This window comes from Perca flavescens, chromosome 15 (genome assembly GCF_004354835.1).
Source record: "Perca flavescens isolate YP-PL-M2 chromosome 15, PFLA_1.0, whole genome shotgun sequence".
In the NCBI taxonomy this organism is placed as follows: Eukaryota; Metazoa; Chordata; class Actinopteri; order Perciformes; family Percidae; genus Perca; species Perca flavescens.
Genome location: NC_041345.1, coordinates 21,408,368 through 21,430,492, shown reverse-complemented (window position 1 = coordinate 21,430,492; position 22,125 = coordinate 21,408,368). Strand labels below are relative to the sequence as shown.

The 22,125-nt window shown below is 39.0% G+C and overlaps 2 protein-coding genes across 3 annotated transcripts in view; one reads left to right on the top strand and one right to left on the bottom strand.

Moving 5' to 3' along the window:
* The first annotated feature begins 862 nt into the window (after positions 1-862).
* On the top strand, positions 863-7,553 carry LOC114569901 (uncharacterized). The gene is made up of 5 exons (XM_028600037.1): positions 863-1,070; positions 1,778-1,949; positions 3,865-3,985; positions 4,070-4,150; positions 5,298-7,553. The coding sequence occupies exons 1-5, from the start codon at positions 1,005-1,007 to the stop codon at positions 5,665-5,667; spliced, it is 810 nt and encodes a 269-aa protein (XP_028455838.1). The 5' UTR covers positions 863-1,004; the 3' UTR covers positions 5,668-7,553.
* Positions 7,554-8,875: 1,322 nt separating this feature from the next.
* The window catches only part of radil2a (Ras association and DIL domains 2a), a 37,310-nt gene continuing 24,060 nt past the window's right edge, over positions 8,876-22,125 (bottom strand). The window contains exons 11-16 of one of the 2 annotated variants that reach the window (XM_028599776.1): positions 20,301-20,445; positions 17,155-17,336; positions 16,692-17,070; positions 12,287-12,411; positions 11,438-11,577; positions 8,876-11,322 (exon numbers count right to left, since the gene is read on the bottom strand). In XM_028599776.1, the coding sequence (XP_028455577.1) occupies positions 11,220-11,322; positions 11,438-11,577; positions 12,287-12,411; positions 16,692-17,070; positions 17,155-17,336; positions 20,301-20,445 (1,074 nt within the window). In that variant the 3' untranslated portion in view covers positions 8,876-11,219. The remainder of the gene's footprint in view (positions 11,323-11,437; positions 11,578-12,286; positions 12,412-16,691; positions 17,071-17,154; positions 17,337-20,300; positions 20,446-22,125) is intronic. The other variant, XM_028599777.1, reaches the window with a different exon arrangement.

Here is a 22,125-nt window from a genome sequence, read left to right as displayed (position 1 = left end):
TATATATATATATATATATATTTTTTTTTCTTTCAAGCTCTTTTTATTCACAGTTGACTGAGTTCATTCAGCTGTTTCAGAAGTTTTTTGATCCTCAGCAGGATTTCAGCATATTATAGAGACTGAGAACAACAACGACTTATATGTAGGCCTATCAGTGCAAGCAATATTATCAGTGTAAAAGTACAAACTGTACCACCATCTCAGAATTATTGCTACAAATTTTTATTCTTCCGAAGGGGCAAGTAGCAAACTGAATGTGCTTTATTTGAAAATGTTCATTTTGGTATGCTACAACAACTAATACCACCTTTTATCCAGCACTTTTCTGAGAGATATATGTTGTACATTTTTCTCATTCAGCCATGCAGATATTGTACATATCGTAGCATATTTGTAGTGCTAGTACCTTAACGGAGTATTTACTAGAGTTACTTTCTACTTTTACTCCACTACGTCTACTAATTTGACAGCTATAGTTACTTTACAGATTAACATTTTACATACAAATGATGGTGCTTTGTTTTGTTATAGATTATTCTACCCAATGAGATGTAAACGCTAAGGGTGAAAGCTACAAACCTAACTAATATTTAAGCTGCAAACATTGTAAAACAGTAACAATGACTTAAATAAAAGTTTCCAAGTGCAATGTTGAATTGGAGTTTAAATTGAAGCAGTTGAAGTCTCAGTTTAAGTGTAAGGGACCAACATATTTGTAATTACAGTAACTGCAATGCAAAGCAATGGAAATTTTAAATTTGGAACAGGATTTTTCCATTGAGGTATCACTACTTTCACTTAAGGATATGAGTACATCCTTCACTGCTGTCAGTAAATCAGACTCTGTCAGACTCAGAGGCATCCTGACTGGCTCTTCTCCAAGTCAGTCTTTTCTCGTATACCTTCGTCTCCAGACGGGATTTCCTGTCTGTGTCTGAGGGAGGGGCTGGATCTCAGGAACCTGGATTTTCCCATAGGATTTTCTTGGATTAGATACACACATGCAGGACAACATGAAGAAGAAAAAGCAGCGGGCCCGAAAACTCACCAAAAAACAGCGTAAAAATGTAAAGTATATAGCAAAAAATCTTTATTTTCCCCCAACTGTTGCCAGTCTTTGTGCTGAGCTAATCTACTTGTTTGCCGTGTGATGCTTCATGCTTATAAGAGTGGTATCAATCTTCTTCTCATCTAACTCTTAGCAAGAAAGCAAATGTAAGCGCTTTCTCCAAAATATTGAACTATTTTGTTGTCATTTTAACTACAACAACTATTGATGAATAGGATGAATTATTATAACTTTAGTAATCCAGGTCAGCATTTCAGTTTGTCCAACACTTTGATTTATGACTAAATAACTGCAAAACTACATTACCATGAGCCTGAGCTTTACGTTTAGTACTAATTAGCAAATATCATCATGCTAACACGCTAAACTAAGATTGTAATCACATTTAACATTACCGTATAGGCTACCTGCTAAACATCAGCATGCTAGCATTGTCATTGCGAGCTTATTAGCATCCTGATGTTAACATGGGCTGTACTTTATGTTAAGTGCTAGTTTATAAGTTTATGATATTTATTTTTATCTTCATCATTATCTTCATGTTAACATTTAGCTCAACCACTGTGCACAGAATCTAGAAATCTTGTTACATTACTAACAAGCTACTTGATATAATTGTTGAAGACTTGATGGGAAATTTGACTTGTTTAGTAAACAGTATCAAACTCATCATCACAAGTGATGTGTGTGAAACATGTTTTAAAGGTTTCCATGGACAAAACGTCCCGGTCCTTCAGGTCCAATCGGCCGGAGTTTGAGAGCTTCCTGTCTGAGATGACTCTGTGGTTTTCAGACCATCAGCTGCAGGTGGACGAGCTGTTCAGACACAGTGACGCAGATGGAAGTGGATCAGTCAACCTGAAGGATTTCTGCCTGGGTAATACGTCTTGTCTCTGCAGCTTCAATCCCAAAAGTCTCAACAAGTTATCTCTTCTGGAAACAATTACAATATTTTCTGTGATTTACGGTTTCAAACGCCAACATCTGTGCGCTCACATTGAAAATGCTCTCCACATTTTCTCAACAGACTTCATTGTCTGTCCCAGTTCATTTGAATGTCAGATAAAGATAATCCTGAAGAAAAAAAGAGATTAGAAAGATATATGTGGGTCAGTATTACTCAAATGCCACAGTGCGGTTGTACTGAAGTATTAATGGAGGGTACTGTGAGTCATTTCCTTTTATCCGCCTCGCAGATAAGAGCAGCTCTGGGTAACAAAACCAGAACAATGTTCTTTTTGTCTGGGTAAACTATAGCCTACTCTTGTACTAGAGGTTGTTTGAGGAGCTCCAAGACTTGCAGGATAACACCTTTGAGGGGCAGAATGTGATTCATTGGGAATCAAATCTTAACAGAAAAGCATCAATAAATATCCCTACAAACAGAAAACACACAAGGCAGCCACAGCTTTCAACTCTGAAAACACACAAAGACCTGCATACATACAGAATATATGGCTTATTTCTAGAGATGGGGACTTGAGTTTGAGACTTGGACTCAAGTCACACTTAAAGGAACACGCCGACTTATTGGGACTTTAGCTTATTGACCGTAACCCCCAGAGTAAGACAAGTCCATACATACCCTTCTCATCTCCGTGCGTGCTGTAACGCTGTCTGACGGCTCCAGCATTAGCTTAGCCCAGCACAGATCCTGCAGGTGACTGGTTCCAGTAATCCTACTGCTCCAAATTGTGACAAAAGTGAAAAAATAACGCCAACATGTTCCTATTTACATGTTGTGATTTGTAGAGTCACAGCGTGTACAAAAAACAACGTAACATGAGACACAGCCATCTTCTAACAGTAAACAAACTGGGAACTATATTCTCAGACAGGCTTGCTGCGAGCATATCACTCCGCCAAAGTACTATATTCTTCCGCCTAAGAATATAGTTCCTGGTTTGTTTAGGGATAGAAGGTGGCTGTGTCTCATGTTACGTTGTTTTTTGTACACGCTGTGACTCTACAAATCACAACATGTAAATAGGAACATGTTGGCGTTATTTTGTCACTTATTCTGAGTAGTAGGATTACTGGAACCATTCACCTGCATGTTCTGTGCTGGCCTGATGCCGCTGGAGCCGTCAGACAGCATTACAGCACGCACGGAGATGAGAAGGGTATGTATCGACTTATCTAACTCTGGGGGTTACGGTGAATAAGCTAAATTCCCAATAAGTCGTTCCTTTAAGTCGCACAAACAGTGACTTCTTGACTCCTCAAAATACTTCATACTTGACTTGGAATCAAGATACGGGACTCGTAAACAATCTTATTTTTAGGAAAAGTTTGATGAGCTGAAGGTAATTTCCCTCCCAGGGTAACCTATAACCTACCTACGTAACACGTGATACGTAATGTATCTGCTGCGAACGGCCACACATGAGAGAGGACAACAAACATGTCGGCCGCACCGTCAGCTGCTGCGCCACTCATCAGAAGCTTTGGCTTTAAAAACTTCATACAACAGGGCCCAAACAAAAGAAGATCTGAGAGCAAAATATGTGGACTGTAGCTCAAAGACTTGAGACTTGACTTGGACTCTAGCTCAGAGACTTGAGAGCATATCTGCTCACTTCTTGTAGTAGCAATTACCGTTGTTCAAATGCTGCATTCACGTTCTCTTGGATCCTATTTCCTGAGGAAATCAAGCTTCCTACTTTGGTGAGTTCATGAGCTTTAAGTCACAAGTATAATTTAGGTTGACTGTTGCAACATTTTATGAACAGATTTGTTTAAACTAATGACAGTGACATTAACTCCATTATTACTTATCCATGTGGCTGCAGGTCTGATGAACTTGGACGTCGCTTGTCAGCAGTTTCAGCTCCACATGCTGACTCAGCAGCTGAAGACCACCAACGACATGATCAGTTATCGAGACTTGAGCAGACAAGTGCAAAGACTGAGGTAAAATAAACTACTTCTTTTTGTTTAAGTATCTTTTTTTTATTCTTATTGACTGTGTTTTTCTGTCTTTTTTTGTCTTCACAGACTGTGTGATGACACAGAGAACGACTCTCAGAAATCAAGATGTGATCAACATCAACTGTTAAGCCCTGAAAACGGCAGGAGGTATCTTATGAGCATTACAGTAACAAACGTGTGAAGATAACTGAGTACATTTACTTAACTACTTAACCCTCTGGGGGTAAATATACTGTATATATAGTATAGTGCGTGGTTATAAGAGCCTTTTCCGGTGAGGTATTGCCAGTCTGATGTATAACTAGCTCCATCTCGAGCAAAAGTCATAAACTACATCCCAGACCAGTCTCTTCTTTTCTCATGACTTCAGGCTGATTCAGACCAAACGTCCATGTGTGAGGTAAAGCATTCAGTTATTTCTGAGCTTCAGCTTTCAGCAGTAAATCACACTGATCACCTCCTTTAACTGTAGGACAACATGTCGCCTCAACAGCTACGTAAACAAAGAAGACCTCAACACAACCTTTACACAAGTGCCATAATTGTGTGTGTGTGTTTGTGCGTGTGGAAAGTAACTAAGTACATTTACTCAAATGCTGTACATTTTAAGCTACTTGTATTTCCATTTTATTCTTCATTATACTTTTACTTTACTTCACTTCAGAGGGATTTTACTTTTTAATTTACTACATTTATTTGACAAGTTAAGTTACTTTCCAGATTTAGATTATTAATACAAAATATAAACCAAGGTACTTGCACTTTACTTTAATATTGTCAGTGTAGTACACACTCATAGTTTACCACCATGTCATTGTTATTACTAGAACTAATATTTAAGAAGTGAGAAGTCGCTAAGTAAATGTAGGCATTTGTTTTGGATACGATAACTACTACTACTACTACTACATTTTCTCCACCACATTTCCGAGAGAAACATTGTAAATTGTACTCATTCAATCACTAACTATATAGATATTATATATAAACAAAGTATCATCAGTCCTGTTGGGTAGAAACTTTGTCACCAGTGGTGCAAGTACATTTACACAAGTATTTACATTTTTGTTTTCTCTTTTTGCTTTGAACATGCACAATGTGAAGTGAATTGTAAAACAGACGTGAAACATGTCAGCTCACGTTGATTTGTATCCCCTATAATTTCAGCCATATTCTTAAAGAGCTTCATGTGAGTCTTTTATTTCAAAGCAAAACTGTGAATCTAACCTATAAAAACCCTAAAAACAACCACATCAGCTGAATTCCGATCTAAAAGTCAGATTTTAACCAACAGGTTTATCCGTCTGAGTGTCAGACTGATCCCCTTCGACGGCGCTGCAGCTCATCCAGGAAACTTTGAAGTGGTTTTGTTGAGCAGCAGCAGAGTCTTCAGTCTGATCAGGATGATCCAGGACCAGGTAGGGATCCAGACCACCAGGCTGGAGGTTTTCCGGAGCAGAGTGCCCACAGAAGAGGCCCGCCTGCTCCCGGAGAGCCTCCTGGAGGAGTGTGGCTTCAGAGGAGGGCCAGAGGGAACTCCTCCAGAGGACACTGTGTACTACGACTACAGCCTGCTGTTCACAGACTGCCCCATCCTCAACTGTGACCACTACTTCAGATCAATGCCAGACGCTGCTGCTGTTAAGAGTGGCCTCTGTCCATAAGTTAGTGTTTTTAGCAATGCTATATTTAGAGACGCTGGTAGTCGCTGATGCCACGTTGGTCCCAAATGAAATATCTCAACTATTTGATGAAGTTGCTTGAAATTTAGTAAACAAATTTATGTTCCCCAGAGGATGAATCCTACTGACTTTGGATGAATTCTACTGACTTTTCCTCTAGTACCACCATGAGGTCAATGTTTCTGGTTTTTGAGTAAAAATGTCTCCACAACTACTGTTTGGATTGCCATGAAATTTGGTGCAGACATTAATGTTCCCCTCAGGATGGATTGTAACAATTTTGTCGATACCTTAACTTTTGCTTTAGGGACATCATCAGGTCAAAGTTTGAATGTGTAATACTTTGGTTTACGACCAAATACCTGCAAAACTAACAACATTCTCATCAGCCTCAGCTGTCATGGAGTTTAGTGCTAATTACCTCTGCCTAGGAGGTCATGTTTTTGGCTTTGTTTGTCTGTTTGTTTGTTAGCAGGGTTACAGAAAAACTACTGGGCCTGGGCCAAGGAAAACCTGTTGCTTTCTTTTTTCATGTTTAGCATTGCAATGTTGAGCATGTTGGTGTGCTAACATTAGCTCAAAGTACAGCCTCACAGACCTGCATGGCTGTAGAAAATAGATTGATAGTTGTTTCCAGTCAATTATGTCATATTCCATTTTCCACAAGATCTGGGGTTGCTTTTGTATCTGAATGCAATTATTTTGTAAGTGATTAAAAAACAAGTTAATCTTGAATAAAATGGGTAAATTACCACTTTTAAAACATATTTATACCTTTAAAGAACTTAGATTAAAAAAAATACATAATAGTTTTATTGGGAAGATGAACTGATGAAGGTGAATACAATTAAATGTACTTTATAGGGCCTCTAAAACCTCTTTCCTGTGTCTTTTCTCTCTTCACAGATGACAAAGTGTAAGCAGGTGTGACTGATTGTTTAGTTCTGGGAAAGTGAGGATGCTTGGTTAGGTTTGCCATTCCTACATGTATTTAGTTTTAGCTTTTGTGCAATTAGGATCAAAACCCTGTCTCCAGAAATCACACTGATATGATACTAATTTGGTTTAGGCAACAGGAGGACTTAGGTTGAGGTTAGTGAAAGATTCTGGTGGTCACTGTGGACTTTTCTTGTATTAAGCCAAGACCCTGATCTTTACCTAACCGTAACCTAAACATATCCATAAAATGAAGTATAATGCTGTAGGTACATGTCAATTAACAACATATCTTTATTATGTTACAAATGTATAGCTGCACTATTACATTAAGTAGATAATGTTTGTCCAGCATCTCTGTAATTCAAAATGAAATATTTCACATTTTTGGAAACTTGAAACATGATCTGCACTCAGGGTTAGAGGCTCTGCTCACCCACACAGGTGTTTCCACTTAACTTGACTAACTGCATGTCTAGGTGTGATGATGGGAGGAGATATTTTGGAAAGTGGTGGAAGAAGTAATCAGATCCTTCACTCAGTAAAAGTACTAACTGTAAAAATGACTCCACTACAAGTAAAAGACATGCATTCAAACTGCATTCAGCAAAATGTACTAAAAGTATGAAAAGTAGAAGTACTCATTGTGCAGTTAGATGTTCCCTGTTAGTGTTTTACTATTATATATGATGTTTCTGGATTAAAACGACTGCTACGTTAAAGGCAGGGTTAAATATGGTAACTATTTCCAATATACATTTCTTTTTATATTTTGTTTGAAAAGCAATTAATAATTATTGGCTTTTATGCAAATTCTCATTGGCTCTAAAAAAAGAGCGAAAAAGATCTGTCATCTGTAGCGTTCAATCTAAATATCTAATAATAATCTAAGCTAACCTGCCTCTCTTAGCTATGCTATTATAATTCTAGACTGCCGGGCAAGTTCCTTCCTTCCTATGACACACTGAGCTGCTCTCTCATCTCTGTTTACACTTGTTTCCTTTTGTATGCATCCTGTCCCAGAAATGCTTGTTACTAACCTAGCTCTGGGGAGTTTACTCCCTGGAGTCCTTATGTTTTTTCTTCTGCAATGCCCGGCCGCGTCCTGCTGCATCCTGCTGCGTCCACCCATGCTCTGCACTGCCTTCCTAAAAGGGAGTTTTTCCTTGCCACTGTTGCAACAGCCACTACTAATGCTTGCTCTTGAGGGAAATATTGTAATTGTTGGGGCTTTGGAATTGATAGACTGTGGTCTAGACCTACTTTATTTGTAAAGTGTCTCGAGATAACTCTGTTATGATTTGATACTATAAATAAAATTGAATTGAATTGAAATAGGATTTTTTTCTCTAAGGAAGTAGGCAAATTTCCTCAAAACATAAAGGAACATCCTTCAGTTTATCACAAACATTTGACATCACTCCTGGAGATCTCTGGTTTTCACTGGACAGGAAGGGGATAAAAAACTGTCTAACTAAAGCTGTCAGACAAATATAGTGGAGTTAAAAGTACAATATTTACCTCTGAGATGTAATGGAGTAGAAGTATAAAGTTGCATTAACAGAAAAGACTCAAGTAAAGTACAAGTTTACCTCACATTTGTACAAGAGTAAATGTACTTCTGCAGTGAACAACGTTTAGCCTTTTTTATAACAAGCCGCATGTGGGCCGTGTGGCGTTCAACTGGTTAAAAAGCACTTGGTGAACACAGAAGATGAAGAAGCTAACTGGTGGCGATGAAGAGAAATGTCTTCTGTATGGATACATAAATATGAGTATACTGATATAATGTGAGCAGCAGTTCAGACCTGAGCATTAAAAGCCTGCAGTGTAAACATGAAGCTGAACTCTTACAGTATGTCAGAAAGCCTCACACTCAGCACCTTGTTTGCACTTTAAACTCTCAGATGTGTTCACATTTAAATAACAAGTGTGCAACATGTTAAAACTTTTATACTGATATTAAGCAGTGTTAATCGAGGCCTCGGGGGGCCACAGAGGCTGAGCTGTGCTTTGCTGGAGTCAGTGGAAAGTGCTTGGCTAGTGGAAACCACAGAGTAGCTATAAACAGCGGCTGGTGGCTGCCACTAAAGCGTGCCGACACACCCAGCAGCTTCCCTGCTGCTCCACCCGGCCATACTTTTAGATTCCTGCTGCAGACCTAGTTTACTCCAAAACACTAACAAACATGCATTATAGGAGTGTTTTAAGGTTTAAACACAAAGACAGAATAATAACCAGAAAGCATTCAAGGTTTTCAAAGTCAAAATAATATTTATTACATAGTTTCAAAAATACTGCGCAATATAAATATTACAAAATACTGTGAATAATACTGTTTATCAATATACTTGAACTTTACTTCTTACGGACAGACTTCAGATGAGGGCTGCAGCAGTTTGTTGTTTTACAGTGTTAAACATATTACAACATATCTGCTGATGTATTTTTTTTTTCATATAAGCTGATCTCAGATGAGTAACTGAGATGTTTTATGATTTGGGCCCAAACCTCCAACAGTAAGGCTTTAAAGGAATAACATTGACAGTTAGATGAGAAGATTGATACCACTTTCATGTCTTTAGGGTAAGTATGAAGCTAAGCATAAAGCCTGGAAACACCTCTGTCCACCTGATGGATGGAAGTCCAAATTTCTCTCTTTTTTTAGCTCAGATTTTGGTCTCTACCAACTCCTGAGGGAAATATCTCTTTATAATGTCTCTTTAGCTGCTAAATGCTCCACTCTGTTCACCAGCTAGTATCTAACTGTGTCTGTCTGATGTTTGCTGCTAAGCAGGTTCGTGTACAGTGGCTTTTTACAGCTATTTCTCTGTATATTCGTGTCGCTTTAAGTTTGATGGCAGGATCATATTAGATTAATTTGTGTTTAATTGCATTACTTGTGAATCTCTCTGCCTTCTACAGGAATTAAACGTTACATGTGCATGACAGCCGTTTTCAACGCTAGGCTACTTGAGATATGGATTTTGCCGTTTGGTAAATTGCAATAAACGGTTCAAAAGTATGCCAAAATACTGTAACAACAATGATGCCGATTTGTAAAAAGTCTGGATTCATACTTTGTCAGGTCTGTCCGCAAGACGACAAGCAAACATTTAAAATGCTTGTTTTCTAAATAAAGTTTGGATCAATCAGGGCTTCGCTAACATTGCTGCATCAACACAACAACATACACATCATTTTGGAACCAGGCAGTCCAACTTCCCCACTTACTTTTCCCAGAGAAAGCTCCTTTTTCTAGTCTCTGTAAACAATAGGGTACTATAGAGCTCCGGATGCCCACACACAGCTACAGTAATTTGTTCTTCCATTTCTGATTCAACGTCTAAAAACCGATAGGCTTTTGCCAACACAGCGTCCCGCAACTGTCTCGCTCGAGTTCTAATACTTCATCTCCTGCGAACACGCGAAGGACGTGACTAAGCGAAGGATGCATTTTAGGCGGTTCGTGTCATCCGCATCGCACCATCTATTTGTGTCTTTGTATTGACTTTGTATATAATCGCGCCGCCAAAAATGCAGTCAGTGTGAATGCAGCATGAGTCATGTGATTCAATGTTAAAATAAATTATGTTTTATCATGTTTCACTGATAAAAAAAAAGAAATTGATTACAGCAGCTTTAAAAAGGAACTTGTAACCCTCCAGTTTGTTTAAATACATAAAATATTGCAGGTTAAAGGTTTTTACCTGACTGTCTAATGATTCTTGTTGTTTAATCCTGGACATTTAGTGTTACCCATCACTTTGCCTGCTGCTGTAACAGATCAATACTTTCATGCCATATAAAAGTTGAGCTTTCACAGTGGAAAGATGTCTGCGAAGCTCTGAAGGCCACAATGAAAATGAACAACTGCTGAAATGCAAGAGAGAAAATCATATTTTCCGACTTGTTTTTTCCTAAAAAACAACAACAAAAATCTCCCAGTAAGTTGAGATAATTCCTCTTGATCTCGATATGGTTTTCCTTGTTTTGAAATTTCTAGAAATATATTCAAAAGACAGAATATTAACAAATATATATTGTCCACATATGATGCCCAATGACAGATATTTTACTTGTGTAAAGAAATTGAAGTGAGTAAAGACTTTCTAACAAAAGGGGGTAAAATGGAGGTTCTTTCATTGTAAAATAAACGGTTTCACTGTTATAAAATAACAAAATAATAATAATTTAAAAATGAATAATTCCAGTTGTTGCCAGACATGAATCTTGATCCTGGAGCAGCTCGATGAAGCTCTTCAGACAGAATACTGTATACTCAGACATTCAAATAGATGTTTCACAACTGCTACTTTCCTCACCGCCAAAGCCTCATGGTTTATGAGTGTGGAGTCGAGCCCGACGCAGAAAGGAGCTGTGACAGCAAAATGAGCTTTTAAAAACTTGACCATGCCCTCAGTCTCGAGTCAGTCCTGCTGCTTTGGGTTGATTGTCTCGACGCACTGAAAACAGAAGCAGGTTGTGTTTCTCCTTAATCCTGTGAGATATACTGACTTTGGATGCAGCAGGTAAGAAGAACCAAACGTCCCACAGTATTCCCAATTGCACTTGATCGTCCACACACAGCTCTTCCTTCAGCATTTAGTCGTAGCCGAGCTCCTGTTGCCCGTCTTTGAGTCGATTTTGGCCACCAGCAGTCTGAGAGAGTCTCCTGATGATCGGATCAGTTCTCTACCACTAAGAGGAAAACATAGAGACACACAACAAGATGTAAACAAGCAGTTACAGGAAGAAGGGATCAGACTAATATCTGCAGACCTGTGTGTACTTTAAAATGCACTTTAAGACTTACATGTTATACTCCATACCGACTACACTGACGCCGTTAACAGCCAGGATGCGATCGCCAGTTCTCAGTTTCTGACACTGAGCGGCAGGTGAGTCGGGAACCACGGACTTCACATAAATGCCGCTTATTCTCAGCGGCGTTTTCTATATAATATAAAACAGATAAAGTCACAGATTATTGACAGTTATGGACGCATTTAGTGAGATGAACAGCAGCCAGAGTGTGTACTGAAATATTCCTTTTTAGTCATGCTGCCAGCGTTACTGTGGGTCGACCCATTTGGTCCAGACTGAAATATTGGAAAACAATTAGTAAACCTGCTAAACATCAGCATGTTAGCATTCTAATTATGAGCATGTTAGCATGCTTACGTTAGCATTTGGCTCATAGTACAGCCTCACAGAGCCCACAGAGAAATAGAAATAGAGCTTCAGTTGTCTGTGTCACAGTGTTTGGTTCCTACGAATCTATTTAGTGGTTTTTTATTTAAAGTTCAAGAACACTAAGCAGAAAGAGGAAATGCACAACGACATCCCCTTTAGTCAGTAAGAACATTTAGTCAGATTAGATTTGTAGTTCCAGTCTGTTGAGTTGAAATCCCTAGAGTTTACAGTCTTATATAATCTCATTAGTCTTCATCAGATCTGAGGCAGGTTTTTCTGTCCGGATTAAACTGCGTGAAAACATACAAACCCACATGGCTGCTGATCTTAAACAATCCAGATAAAAGTTGGCCTTTTCAATTTAATTTGACACTACTGTAACTGGAAATAGTTATAATTGAATCAATGTTATAAAAGAGAAAAGAAGAAGAGGATGAATGCTGGATAAAGAAGGAAGAAGATGTCGTACCGTCCCGTCCACGAGCGCCAGGCCGAGACCGTGAGGTCCTCTGTGAAGCTCCACCGTAAACACTTCCTCCCTGTCTTCTTCTTTTTCTTCTACATTCTCTGTCTTCCTCTCAGCACATCCACTGGCTGAACAAACAGAGAAACACATGCTCACGTCAGAACAAAGTGGTGGTATAAATACTCAAATACCCAAAATAGACCAGATCAGTGTTGTTGTGTGAACCACAATAAATACTGTAGATCTGTATTGATACAGGGACTAGCTGCCTTTCGACGATTAAAATGTCATGTTACAAATAAAAAATTAAGAGTTGTCCTATAAATTGGGGGGATTCAGTTGCATTACAGTTGCTCCCTTTATAAAATAAAAATATAAACATAGAGAAATTATAAGAAAAATAGAAATAAGAAATAAGTATGCACAACTATGTACATTATGCTACAATATGTATGTGTAAATAACAATAATGTTGAAAAAGAATCTATGATTAAATGTGTTAAAATGCAAAGTGGTGGCAGAACAGCAAACTATATAATCTAGAAAAGTAACGCAAACAAAGGGTTATGATGAGGTGTCACTGGAGGTAGACTTGAAAGTAAGAAAAAAGTATTGCACATTCTGGCTCCATGTGCATAATATCTCTATTTATTCTGACGATGTTTGAGGGCTGAAACGTCTTCAGAATAAATAGAGATATGCACATGAAGCCAGAGTGTGTGATACTTTTTTCTTAATTTCAAGAACAGCACACTCAACATCATTTTTCATAATCTTGTTCTCCAGACAGTAAACCCAGCTTTGGTGCACATTAGATGGAGTCTTTACATTTTGAAATGATCTGCCGAGCTGCCTGAAATCAGACCTGTTAGCTGCAGACAGGTTAGCATGCTGCACTGCTGTAACAGGGACTCCCTGTCTTCCTCATGTGTTTTGTCCTGTCACGACAACAACGCAGCAACAGTAGCATTCCCAAAAAACCAACAGAAAAAAACCTGTTCCCACCCCTGCAGCTCCTGCTCCACCATCACCCCCACCACCCCCACCACCCCCTGCCTTTTCCCAACATGCTGCCTGTCTGCCCCCCACGCAGGACCTGTCCCGAACAATGCCTCCACCGATTAAGATTCCACGCACCAACCCAACTGTAAATTCCCATGACGGATCGGCCACTGCTCTTTTCTCTCCTGACATCACCACCTCTCTGTAATTCTTGGGGCCAGATTAAAGGATTACCAAACTTTCAAAATAACATTAGTCGTTTAGCCAAAACCACAGAGGTAGATACACTGGAGGCCAAGGTTTGGCTCCACATGGTGGGATGATATACACAGGGTTCCCATCAGGGTGTAAACAAAATTAACCAATTCCATGGTTTCCACAACCACAACTTGGCCAAACCCACCTTAAAAATGTCAATTTAATGCATTTGGACATCCCTTTATATATATATATATATATAAAAAAGGTTTCATTATCGATTATGTGCTGATAATTTTCATCTGATTCATGTATTAATCTTTTAGCCTATAAAACATTTAGTGGAAAATGTCCATCCCAATGTGTCTGGTGGCATCATCAAATGTCTTCTATTTCCCAAGAAACAGTCCAAAAAAAAAAGAATATATTAAAAGCAAATATTAAATAAAATGACAAAAAAGAGTCAATTTCCCACATCTGAGAGGCGGTGACTGTTGAATGAAATGTTTGACATTTATTCTTTAAAATGACTTATAGATTGAAGAATGATTAATAGATGATCAAAATAGTAGAAGACATGATAGTACCACTTGCAGATTGTATGAAATAACGACTGCCAATTAGGACAGCATGTACATAAAGAGATGTTGCCAGATGGCTTTGTTTTGATGTAATCCTCAAACCCTTTAAACGAATGACTTTAATAAAAAGCACTAACAGAGAAAACACAATACAAGAAGTAACCAATGAGAGTAAAGACATCTGATTAGGATCAACACAATCCTCTGGCTTTAAACCCTTTCTGTAGCAGCACCCAGCAACAGTGGGAGGTCTGTGCGCATTAACACAGGTTGAACCTTTTAAATACACACAATCACATGTGACGAAAAGGGTTTCTGAAGGTCTGGTTCAGATCTGAGGAGAGATTCTGGACGAACAGGCCACGTTAGATAAAAGCCTTCCCTCTCCTGAGAACACCACACAACAATTAAGATTAATCTATTAAGAAATCAGCATATATATCCTTAACGTCTGTTTTGACTCTTGTATTTATTTGGTCAAAATTGTTAATGTTGTTGTTGTTGTTAATGTTAATAAATTTAAGTTTGACTTATTTTTCTTCACAGATGTCAATTCTGTAATTTACTCATGTCACTTATTCGGATGAATTAAACCATAAATTGAGACAGTTTCTTCTTTGAATGACACCTGGTTTATGTCATGTTAATGTTAATTGTTAATTCTCTGAATTAAGTTCATCTAGTGGGAATCAGTCTAGTGGCTGACTAGCCTCCACTTTCTGAGTGAGATACAATCTTAACAGCACGACGGTTCCAGATTGAGACCCAATGTGTCCACGCTGTTGCATGGATGCTCCTTTGTACAAGCGGTTGTTGCTATTTCATGCTTTTCAGTCTTTAAATCAGGTGAAAGAAAAGTACCTGACAATATCTAAATCCTGTATATTTTTGTTTAATGTCCCCATTTTCTGATGTGATCTGATTATCAACCGGTACCTGGAAATTAAAAGAAAAATATGTCTTCCAGTGATTACTAAGTACTTTGCATTTACTGGCTCTCATCTTCTTTTAAGACTCAATAAAAAAAAAAAATCACATTTTACGATGATGTGATGAAAATATGTTGTAACACCAGCTCTTAGGCTTAGATATCGGGTCCACACTATGTCAGAAATGCTGCCGTATCATTTCCTTGGACATAAAGTGAAGTAGTCGACTCTCACTCTGACTCCCTCTCCCTCCTACAGATGACCTCATGACGGAGGTGTCCAAACACAATAGGGGTGGGAGAGGAAACTCTCTTTCCTTTGCAGAGCGAGCCCACCCTGCACAGCCTCCCACTTGAAATTCCTCAACTTCCAAGAGTCAGTGAAAAGATGAAGGGAGGACTGGGAAGGCGCTCCACCTCTTTTATGTCAGGGTTACCTTTATGTGGACCTGGAACAAATATGCAGCGGGTCCTCGAAGGTCAAGTCACTAAATACTTTTCTTAATAGATTCAGTCAGAGGAAGTGAACAAGCTTTTAAAGTAGACCTCATTCCAGACGTTAGTAACAGAGGACAAGGTTTGAAGCGAAGTGGCTGTATTCTTAGTGACAGAGCTGTGAGTCATTTGGATCAAAACCTGCTGTGTGTAAGTGAAGCCATGAATGGGCCTTTTAAAATGCTGTCAGCTTTCTCATCACATGTGGTTGACTCTTTGTTTCAGGGCTTTCTTTGTACATGTACACACTCACTCAATTATTATCTTTTGTTGCCAGGTTTCAGTTAATGTTTCCCAGCTATTAGTGGCTTTAAAGGAACACTTGGAAGCATCTGTGAAGCCATGTTTGTTAAAATATATATATATATATATATATATATATATGGTTTAATATGCGTTTTCTAAGTATGTTATAGTTCCCCAGATAATGAATCCTCCTGACTTCAGTGGTCATCTGACTTTTCCTTTACTACTATTGGATGGATTACCATTCAATTTGCTCCAGATATGTATGTTCTCTAGATAATTCATTTTAATGACTTTGGTGATCTTTTGCCTTTTTTTATTTTTTTATTTAATCATTTATAGTTGGAACAAACTGGTTTGTATGTATGTATGATTCACAGATCTTCTTTAACAGATTTATATGAATATGAATATATTTTTATTTTTCTAAAACATGGTAATAGATCCCTTTTCTTTTTTTTTCTCCTGTAACTATCAACAAATATCGGGCCATTGATAGTTTGCTTTTGTAATTTAAACCTTTTTGGGCCAAGTAATGTTTTATTTTATTTTCTATTTTTTCTATTTATTATTTTTTCTATATTTCTCTATATTCTCTTCTGATAATTATCTTTTATCTGGTTTATTAGAATTAATATGTTCTTATAATAATATATATATATATATATATATATATATATATATATATATGTTTCTTAGAGGCACACTTTGTCCCTTGTATGGGAGCATCAGGCAGTGTTATCCAGCTGTGCTCTGACTGGTCCAATCTGAGAGTACATTGACATGCAGATCACAACCACCTGAATGAGGAATATGTTTACATTTGTATGCATTTTTTATTCAGTTCTATGGTGTTCGCTTGACAATGCCTGACAAAGATCCCTGATGGATTGAAACTTTTCTCTGTTAAATTACATTTACTGGGAGCAACAGTAAAGTCCCCTGCATCTTCAGTTACCTTTCTTTTGCTGGCGGGCGCCCTCCTGCAAATCCGCCTCCAGCTCAGCCAACTCCATACCCTGCGGGGTGTTGGGCGGCGTCAGCAGGCAGGACGGGTCCAGTGCCAGGCTCTTGTGGTAAGTCATGTCGGCCTGACCTGGGAGGGTGTTCTGCAGCTCCAGGCTCTTCAGCTTCTGGGTCAGGACTGCCTCACAGCTGCTCAGGTCACCATGAGATCCTCTGGCCTGAGGCGGCTCTGCAGGGTGGCTACGGTCCCGGTCTGCCTCAGGGGAGGGGCAGGTAACCGGGTCAGAGACCCCCTGATGGGCAGGGTCCTGGAAGACATTGACGGAGGGTGAGGTCAGAGACTGCCTGTCTGTGGGCATCCCATTAAGAGTCTGAGGAACATAAAGTCAATCAATACCAGATGTATAAACCTCAAGGTGTCTCATTTCCTGCTCCTGGGTCAGAGAGCTTGTTACCTGTTCCTCCGCATCGGGCTCGGCTTGGGTTTCACTGCGGGGGAGTCGGCGTATGAACTCCTGCAGATGACCGAGCTGCTGGAACAGGGCGGGCTCCACGACGGGTTTATCCAGCTCCAGGTGAAAGGTGCTGCTGGGCAGGATGAGCGGTGGGTGGTTGTCAAAGCTCTCCAGGATGTCGGCTGCAGGAGAAGAGAGAGGTCATCCATCACAAATGACCCAAGCTTCATTACAGCTTTCTAATGAAATTCAATCCTGGAACTTTTCAGTAAAGCTGCTGTAATTGAGTTAAACCCAAACTAAAAGCTGTATATACAGTACAGGACTGATGCAACTGTTGCAGGATCAGTCAATGTTTGATTTTTTTACGCAGCAGGATGGAGTCGATCTGAGTGAAGTAAGAGGTGAGAACAGGTGAGAGCGAGGTGGTGGGTGTCCTACTGAGAAGAAGTGGATTTGAGAGGAAACTGTGGACTGAAGCTGATTGGTGGAGACAGACTGACCGGACAGGATTATTCACATAGATTAAGACGAAGGCTACCGCTTATAAATGCATGTGAGTGTCAGTGTGGAGGTGTACTTTTGTTATAATTACAACATAAGATTAATCACATGGATTTTTTCTTCCCCAGACTTTTGGTCAAAAAAAGCTCTGATTACTTTTAAAAGGAGTAAATTGTGAATATAAAGGGATTTTCATCTAACCTGACTCCGCCAGATGGATTGCTTTGCATTTGCTTGGCATATCCATCTGGGAACTTTCCGTTGGAAAACTTTTGGGAAGGGGCGAAATACTGGTTATTTGATTGGATGAACCATCTGTCTATCACCTATGTTGGTGATAGACGGGCCAAATCAACCAATCAGATCCACGAAGCGTATGAAAATACAACCACAAGCCCGCCCCTGCTGCTGCAGGCAAAGCATAGCTCGTAAGCTCAGCATGCAAGCAACATGTCGGTAAAGGATATTTGCCGTTTGTGTAACGAGAATTTAGGAATAAAAGGCACCATTTCAGGTTCCCGGACCATATTCCAAAAGAAGGATCCAAGAGAAAAAAAGCATTAGCGAGCGGCTAACAGAATTAGGGCTACCGCTGGCTGATAATACTGGTTAGCTGATTGGATAAACCATTGGTCTATCACCACCTAACCCACCTCAAAACCAACGCTGATTGGCCCGGTCGTTTGGCTAACGGCTCCAAATTTTCTCTGCCTCAAGATGCCAGACTGATCTGCGAGTGGAAAACTGGAGCTCGCGAGATCAGGACGGTCTCACGAGGCTAATTTTCATCCGCTATGGGGTCCCAAAGTGAGCAATATTAAATAAATAAATAGGCCAGTGTGAAATAAATAAACATAAACAAATTGTCTTCAATATAAAAATAAATCAATGAATTGTGAAATAATTTAAGATTTTCTTTTTAGAAAAACATTTTCTTTATAAAAAAAAGAGTGTTATATTAGAGATCTTTATTTATTTTTTATAGACATGTTTATTTCAAAATGGCATTTTTTTCCCTATGACAATTTATTTCATATTTCAAATTATTGGGGAAGATGCCAAAACTATATAAAAATAAACTCTTAATAATAATTCCTCAATTATTTCACTATTTAAGGGTTCCTTTATACATTTCAAAAAGTTCATATGATTATTTATTTAATATCTTTTTTTCAACACATATCTTATGGTCCCTGTCAACCAAAAGTGTCTAACAGAGAAACATAAAAGAAGGAATGCTCATTTAACTGCACAAGACTTGATGAAGTCAAGTATAATAAGTTGATAGAAAGTAGGTGCACATTAGATTATGATAGATGTTTCTAAACAGTTATTATAGTTATTGTTGTTTATATATTATATATATGAAGTCTTGCACAGTGAAGCATGTCTGCTGTCAAGTTTGGACATGCAATAGATTCTTGCTGAATAGAGTCTGGTTACTGCTGTTTACAGTCAACAGGGTCGTCATTTGGCATTCTTAATGTTTTAAAAACAGATTTTCATCTGAATTTTTAATATTTAAAATACATGCGAGTAAATCCTCAAACCTCTATCTATGAAAACTAAAACACCCTGCACATGAACTTGTAAGACCTTTATGTTACCTTTATTCTTAACTGATGATGAATAATCATTTATTTACTATAGAGTATGTATTATTATTCAAATTCAAGATTTTACCCAGAAAGAAAGAGAGAGAGAAAAGGTCTCAAGCTGCAATTAACAATTATTTTTATTATGGTTCATCTCACTTAATGAATTAATCGCCATGAAATGTAAAAAAAAAAGTTAAAAACAAAACCCAATCCTAGTTTACCAGAAACCACAGTGACGTCTTGAAATGGCTTGTTTTGTCCAACCAAAATACCAAAATATATGATATATGACAAACATGACTAAAACTTTAACTATGAAATTATTTGCAAATTATGTGTTTTTGTCAATGAAATTGTGGATTAAACATTTATTTTAGTGATGATTCGGAGTAATTTCACCCTAAGCTGCTTTGCACCTTGACCTCGAGCCAAACAACCCCCCATAAGCTTTTTTCCCTTGTTATAACGCAGGTCGAGTTAGTGTTATCAGCTGGTTAGCTTAGTGCAGGCGCTAATGGATACTCCACTAGCACAACATCTATTGCCAGAAGAGACTACTGGTAAAGAAGAATCATGAAGTGAGTGAACAGCAGAAGCAGCTACTGCAGTGTGAGGTGATAGGACAAGATGCCACACAGTTGTATATATCCCGGCTGCGGTTTAAAAGCAATAGATGTTGTGCTCTATGCGAGATCTTGCGCGGTAGCAGCCGCGAAGAGTATCCATCAGGCAAGTGTTATTTAAATATACTTCTGGTGTAGTTACAAACTTTCTAATCTCTCGTTTTATAAGTACAGAAACTATTTGTACTACTGTAGAAGTTTGGTATCATTCCGGGCATTATTAGTGGATTAATTTACGAGATACAAACGTGGATCCATTAGCGCCTGCACTAAGCTAACCAGCTGATAACGCTAACTCGACCAACTTTATAACAAGGGAAAAAAGCTTATGGGGGGTTGTTTGGCTCGAGGTCAAGGTGCAAAGCAGCCTAGGGTGAAATTACTCCGAACCATAACTTTAAGGATGGTGTACGCGTCTCACCCGTCCTAATAGTGTCCTCTGCATCATTAGGGGACGGGGTCCATCCGGTGGGACAGGCTTTACCAGAGCTGTACTCCCTCAGCATGTGGTGAAGCTGAGCAGCGTTCAGGGCAGCAAATTCAGTCCTGAGAGAAGCCCAGGACGCCTGGACGGACATAAAACAACAAAGAAAAAACACTGAGACACATGAGGCAAACAACTTATTCTAAACCCCTTAACAATAAAAATGCAGAATTGTAAAAGTGATGGTTTCATCTTAAAGAACGAGCCACAAAAGCTCTTTGTAGTCATTGCGAGAATGACTGAGATGGAGAAACAAGTACTTTCCCATCATGCTACTCTCTCATTTGCATGCCGAGTACTTTAAACCAATTATATGATCTAGTAAATAGTTTGTTCCTGTGGTAAAAAAATCCTCTTGGGAAAATATTTCTCCCTGGTGAAAACAGATTAGGAGCACTTTAAGTTGTTTTAAATCAATGCAGCTTTTCTTCAAAGCTCCATACCTGTGTTTACTCGGCACTGGATTAAAAGATGAGTAATAATTAACATGTCATTCTACTCTGTGCAGCGCAAGAAGTGTAAACTTTTCATTATCTCTCCACTCAGTGTCTAAGGTTTCTTATCATGAAATATGACACCCTTGAGAAAGATAATATTTGATCTTCTGATAACTACAGAAAGTAGCTTGAGGATAAGGAAAGGTGAGTCACTTGCCATGACGGGCATGTGATTACTACAAACATTACATAGTTCATTCAGTCTGTTTACAGTTGAATTGGTGGAAGCAGGTTTTTGCTCAGACATGCCGGGGCCACCATAGAAACCATAACTTAAATGTCGTGTCCCTGCCCTTCTCTTATAACACAGACACCACACTAAGCTCAACAGAAGGTGAAGTTTAAATGCTGCATATAAACTGCAGACATTTAAAAATGTCTGTCTGTTATGTCTGAGATTTAATTTTTGGAAGCTATTTTCTCCTAAAATAACTCCTCAGATGTTGCGTTCCCCATACTGGAGAAACAAGCAGGACCACATCCCTCTGGAGTAACTTACAATTTGTGCCAGTGAGCCAATTCAGTTTCCTAAAAGCCCAGAACTCCAGATGGAAAAATCTGTTGAGGGTGTGTGCTCTGTTGCAGCAGCCACAAAGTGACCTCATGCCAAGGCAAGGATCCATAAAACCACAAGCTTCCTAGCAACAGTCCAATCCCACGAACCGACGAGACACAGCTTTCAACAGCTGTGTCCTGAGGGGGGGTTGGTGCTGTGCCCTGGAGATCTTTCAGGCTGGTATCACGACTGTGAGTCATACAGTGAAAACAGCTGTGTAAAACTGGGCCTCATATTTAACACAGTTACTCCCACTAATACAGAGCAGGGTCATATCAATTTCAAATGAGTTCTGTGGTCAGCTCGAACATCTTAAAGTCCCCCCTCCAGACCACAGACTGTACATAAAGATGGACGACGCGTCTTCACTTTCTCCCACTGTACAAAAATGATCCCAAAATAGCCCTGTAGTGACCAACCTGATCAGAAAAATGAGCACTTCAACAAGCATCAGCGTGATCAGAACAACCTAAAAGGACGGAAACCATCTATGGGGAAAATGTATGATGTGCTTCTTGATTTTTTTAGTTTGGCCCATGTCCCATCCGCTAGTCTATATCGACGACGTTCCACTTCCGGGATTGTTCGGCTGCCACAGGAAATTCCACTGGATGTCCCTCTTTTTAGGCCGGATGTCCGTCATTTTCCGCTTTCTTTGTGTTGGCATTCTAAACTCTGATGGATTTCTGAGGACTATGGTTAACTGCTC